The following is a 6086-nucleotide window of genomic DNA, read 5'->3' on the forward strand; positions in this document are numbered from 1 at the left end:
AGCATAATATGTCCAAAAGTACAAATATGTATGTCTAAGTGTTACATACACATTAAAGCTGCACAACACATCAAAATTATTACAATATAGCATATGTAAAAATTGCAATATGTAAATCGCAATCGCTAGCGATAACTAAATTAATTTTAATACTTACAAAAAAAAACTAGACTGATGCAGATAAAACTCATTAGTTCTTTGGTCATGTTGCATGATAACCATCAGTGAGGGGTTGCTTCACGGATCAGCGAATAACTAAATGCTAAAAATAAGAGTGAGGTGTCTGGTGATATCCTTTCTCTTTCATTTGTGTTTCCATTTCAGAAGCATCGCCTAAGGCTCTGGGCGACATTCTCTTTGAGGCCTGTCCTTTCAGCTACACAAGCCTTGAAATGTAACACTGAATGAAAAAGAGAGGTCTTGTCTGCGAGCACTGATTCTCAGACACAATTAAGCCATTGGCTAAAAAAGGTGATGGTGCCATGGGAGAAATGAGCCTTACAATTCAGCATTGCCTGTCTCGCCTCTTTCATTACCCTACATTCTGTTTATAAGACACAGTTAAGAAAACACAATGGGCTGCTGCACAGGCCCTCACATGCATACAAATACCACACCTGTAATATCAGCCGGTTCCATATATATCATTGTGTATGCATAAACACTCCATTGGAATGTGCCATTGGAATATTTCATGTGGGAATACATTTCCTGCAAGAGAGCTTTAGATATGCATCCCGCATAGATGCTCGTGTATTCATATATTCACTCACATCCAATAAAGCCCAGCTTAAAGCATAAATTATCTGTGAGAGACATGTGAACAGAAGTTTTAGGGCCAGATCATGGGCAGGTCTCAGGTGGGACTAAGCAGATATTTGACTTTAACAAGGTTTGTCAGGAAAGTCAGTTACCTCACTGTACGAGTAAAAGAGAGCTTAACTGAGGGAAACTGAGACTATGTCTGCTGGTCTAGCCTTGGCCAACTGTATCATTAGCTTCCCTGATACTTGTGCCAAGTTAGGGATGATGAGTGCCGCCTAAGTGCCTGGCAGCATCTCCCAGTGAAAATGTGATTCAGCCTTACTACAATTTCTCATTTCTCTAAGGGACCCCACCCCATGCTGTTGGTTGTTTATGTCAATGCATGATTATTATTTCCTCAAAGAGTGCTGGAGCAGAGAATGCAACTGTATCAGCAGTGCATTGTGTCTACCCAGCAAAAGAGAGCGATCCGCTCAGCCCCACGTTGATAGATGAGAGTGCCGGACAAGCTTTATTTGATTTAATTCCTACAAACACAGCCGGGTAGACTTGTCGTTAATAATTCAAGCACTTTGAAATCCCTTTTGACTTGTTCGTTCATTAGGGTGTTTGAATAGTGGGTTTATTTGCAAAGCCTAGCAAGAAGCTCGAAACACCACAGCGTACCGCTCACAAAAATGTCCTTTTTTGTTGCTCTTCATCTCTGGTCCCATGTCATGATGCAACTGATGTGGGTTCCTTCCTACAGCCATATGAGGACTGAACAAACTGTACTGGTACAAACACAAAAACATGCTTTTTAGCAAAGTTAGAAAAGGCTGTGTTTACTGATGGCTACAACACATTTCGAAAGTTCCTCATAATGAGTAGACTATGTCAGAATATGGGCTGAGCTCAAAATAACCCTGAAAAGACCAGCAACAATTCCAGCCTGGTTTTATATGGGATGGAACAGAGAACTGGTTCCATTTTTTTATTTTTTTTATTCCATTAACCATTCTCGAACATGCAATTTTCTGCCAACGTGGACAAAACAACCCACTAAAACACTCTGACAGTTTTTCCAGTACTGCTATTGATCGCAACACTGCTAAGGAATCCACAAATGAAACATAAAATTATATGTTTAGTCAGATTCACATACAAATGACTCTTGTCATTTCAGATCTTTTCAGTAAACCAAAAATTCATATGACAATGTATAGTTAAAAAAGACACAGTTATGAATTTTGTTGTTTTTATTAAATTAATTAATGAAATTATTCCACTTTTCTATTCGCTTAGTATTTTTATTTTTATTTAATATACAACTATTTAATTACATTTATGCAGCCTTTAAAAAGTTTGTTAATGCACTTTTGGAAGAATAGTTTTAAAAGTATTCCTTACTTGTCATATCTATTGAAATTATGTCATCATTTGGTACCAGACTACTGTATGAATGTAATAAGAAAATATTTCTTCCTCAAAAGTTTTAGAAGAAATACTAATAAAATCTTTATGGAACCAGAATCATTAAAAGTTGGTCAGAATTGGAAGCATTAAAAAAAATACAATTTACATCCCTTCTGGCTGGTGAATCAGCAGGATTATTCTGGTGAAGCTTGCTGACCAAACAAAATCTTGCTGGTAAGTCTAGTCAGGTCACCAGCACATCAGCATCCAAAACACAACAAATTGTGATAACAAGCAACACTGGGAAGCTAAGCAAAAAGAAAATATGTATCTCCCTTCTTATCCTAAACAACCTAAGACTCCACCACAAGGTACTGTAATAATTTCCAACACATTTAATGAAAAAGGTATTTTTACTTATCATTCTGACCCTTACGTCATTCAAAACCTTCTTTTCTTTTGTGGAAAACAGACAACATTTTAAGAAATGTCTCATATGAAGAAAGTCAATGGTTATCAAAACTTGACTGCCAACATTCTTCTAAATATCTTCTTTCATGTTCCACAGAAGAAATAAAGTCATACAGACCTGGAACAGCATGAGGGTAAGCACAGGTTTTTGCACAAAAGATTCCTGCTGCCCACACATTTAAACATCTACCTTTAATCATTTAAAGAAAACTTAAGGACATCTTACTTCCAAAACAAGCAAAAAGTCTTGACAGAATATTCCATTTCCTCTCCCTTTCATAGACTGCACTCCGATGAAAAAAGTAAATTTATTACATGTCAAATTTGACATGACTGTAGACCCATTAGCAAAAGGGTTTTTAACATTCTAATCTCCGAGCCTAAAACTCAGAGAAAGGACAGCAATTAGCATGCTGTTAGTGCTCAATCAAGCCTTTTTCTGCCTGCTGTTGAAAAGACTGGATGAGGCTTTGAGGATGGCTGAAAGGTCAACATGCTCTCCTCTGCCATTTAGCACTGAGTGTGGAAGAGAACAGAACTGAACTGGAATGGCCTTCTTTTTGTTACTTTCAAGTTCTGCACGTATACTTCACAAAACTATGAATGTACAGTAAGTGCAATGATATCACCAAATAGTACTAGCTTTAACTTCAAAATACAGCATGACGCAGTCAGTCGCGGCAGTTCAGATGTGTTAATTATTTACAGTCTACGCAGACAAAGAGATGCTTTGAGCAGATTTAGGGATGTGGGTTTTGAGTCACACCATCAGCACCCACTCACAGCTGCGCCATCAGAGAGGTGAGAAACATCCAGGCACGTCTGCAATCAAACATTCCCAGCATGCCTCTGTCCACCCATATACCCCCTCAGCCACATAGCCCCCAGGTCACAGCACATTCACTGCCGTGTGAGTGGACCCCAATGAAGCCAAATATTCTGATGAGAATGACAAAGACGAGCTCTGTTCTGCCCCGCTAGCAAGTCTGTTTGATTTCTTCCTGTCACAGTGCCTGAGAAAGAAAAAAACAGCTAAAATTTCAAGTAAATTATTCATGTTGTGTTGCTCTGAAACGCAATCTACAAAAATCAAGCAGGGATTCAACATTAGGCATAAAACAAATAATGCCAGCTCTACAGTCAACAAAACAGCACAGAGACAAGCGAAAACCTTGACCATAATCCATTCATTTACCAAATAAAATAGATTATTTGCTTCCAAACAAAATTCAAACATAATTTAATTCTACTAAAATCCCTGCCATTGCATTTTACAGATGCCAAAGCTGAAAAATCAGGCGATTAGATGGTAGGGGCATCTGTCTGTCAAAACACAGCCAGCTGAAAAAGTCAGTCACCGCAACGCTGGTGCAATATAATCCCAGAGGGTCTTTTGTAGAAGCCACTTAGTATTCAATCCATTTCCATTACATGTGATGTTGTATAGCTGTAGTCTTCCTTCAGGGCTGGATGATGTCAGAATACTGACAAGAGTACTGCTACTGCGGGCCATCCTGGGATGATCTTATTACCCCGTGCTGCAGGGAGGATGTCTAAACCAATCACGACCTGGTAAATATGTCCCCAGAGAAAAGTTGGGGTCGAGGCTGTAATTAAAAGGCTAAGTATGTAAACATAGCACACTGCATTACATATGGACATACATACAAATGGCATGCAAAACAGCCCAAACTCAATCAACAGTTTCATTAGCGCCTCTGAGACTGGGAGAATTGCAATATGTGGATCTCTAACTGGTGCTACTGAGACAAGGTTAATAATCCCCAGAAGACATTGAACATAATAGAAGGCTGATATAATAGAAGGATGAACAAAAGATGTGATATACCTGATGTTGTGGGATTTGCGTTTAATCTCGTTCCAGCAGAGATTCATGTCGAGGTCAGGGTGCTTGTTCCTCTGCCCCCTGCACTGGGTGGGCAGCTCCTGCCCCTCAGGATCCACCGCCGACTGGCAGGGTACACAGTGGCATCCCGGCCACGAGGGCCGCCCTGCAGCTGAAACACACACAGTTCAAAATTTATAGCACTCACATAATCATATGGCAGCGCTTAAGTCTTGAGAACTTGCGTTTTTTCAATCCACTGTGCACATTTCGCAAAAATTAGTTTGTTTTAAAAGATTAGTTCACTTCCAGAGTAAAAATGTCCTGATAATTTACTCACCCCCATGTCATCCAAGATGTTCATGTCTTTCTTTATGCACTTTCTTTATGAAATTTAGGATGTTAAGGAAAACTTCACTGGGAGCAAAAAAGGTTGAAGGTCCAAATTTCAGTTTCAATGCAGCTTCAAAGGGCTCTGCACAATCCCAGCTGAGGAATAAGGGTCTTATCTAGCGAAACGATCGGTCATTTTAAATTAAAATTTCTACACTTTTTAACCACAAATGCTCGTCTTGCACTAGCTCGAATTCATGCATTACGTAGTCACATTGAAAAGGTCACGCGTGACGTAGGCGGAAGTACCGACCCAATGTTTACAAAGCGAACATGCAAAGCAAGTCAATGTTGGACAATTTTGAAGTTGGAGGAGAAAATGAGATGGAGTTTTTCACCCTACCCTACCTTTTTAACTGAAGTACACATGAAGAACTAACCACGCGTGAACTTTCCAATGTGACTACTTAATGCATGAAGTCACGGACATGCATTGCAGAGCTAGTGCAAGACGAGCATTTGTGGTTAAAAAAGTATATAAATGTAAAAATTTTTTTAGAAAATGACAGATCGTTTTGCTAGATAAGACACTTAGTCCTTGGCTGGGATCGAGCAGAGCCCTTTGAAGATGCATTGAAACTGCGATTTGAACCTTCAACCCCTTGGCTCCCATTGAAGTCCACTACATGGAGAAAAATCCTGGAATTTTTTTCCTCAAAAACGTCTCGGGTTACTTATGTAACCATGGTTCCCTGAGTAGGGAACGAGACACTGTGTCCTCTAGGGGGCGCTATGGGGAACGGTATACCCACGCTGCCATGCTGAGGGGAGTGCAAGCCAGAACCATGGCGAGCACTAAGTACCAACTTTACCATATTGCTATGGGAGTTGCCCCTGGGACGTTAGACGGCTGTCAGTGACGTTATTCCCTACAGCCAAAGGCCTAGGCTACATACCCCAAATACTTACCTGTTAGGGCCAGACTCCTGGGCCTGGGGTAGAGCTCAAGGCTTGGAATCAGAAATAGATTCCTTTAAGGGAATACGACCAAGAACCTAGACTCATACCAGTCTTGGCCTGTCACACAGGGGCTACCGCATGTTTCTCTTTGTATGTGCTGAAGGAACTGTCTCAACAGACCCTTAGTAGCAACACCCTGTAAAGTAGGTATCCAGAGGATACATAGGAGGAGTGGTGCCCAAGGCAGAACCGGGGTTTTAAACCACTCAAAAAGAGCACGAAGTCTTGCGCGTAGCTCTTACCATACAGGATTTTT

At 40.3% G+C, this 6086-nt stretch overlaps 1 protein-coding gene across 1 annotated transcript in view; it reads right to left on the reverse strand.

Annotated features, from left to right (window-relative positions):
* LOC107593231 (dystrophin-related protein 2-like) overlaps positions 1-6086 on the reverse strand; it is a 154384-nt gene that overhangs the window by 50047 nt on the left and 98251 nt on the right. The window contains exon 2 of the mRNA XM_016282862.1: positions 4481-4649. Within this exon, the coding sequence (XP_016138348.1) occupies positions 4481-4649 (169 nt within the window). The remainder of the gene's footprint in view (positions 1-4480; positions 4650-6086) is intronic.

The sequence above is a fragment of the Sinocyclocheilus grahami genome, unplaced genomic scaffold, assembly GCF_001515645.1.
Source record: "Sinocyclocheilus grahami isolate Dianchi unplaced genomic scaffold, SAMN03320097.WGS_v1.1 scaffold167.1, whole genome shotgun sequence".
Classification (NCBI taxonomy): Eukaryota; Metazoa; Chordata; class Actinopteri; order Cypriniformes; family Cyprinidae; genus Sinocyclocheilus; species Sinocyclocheilus grahami.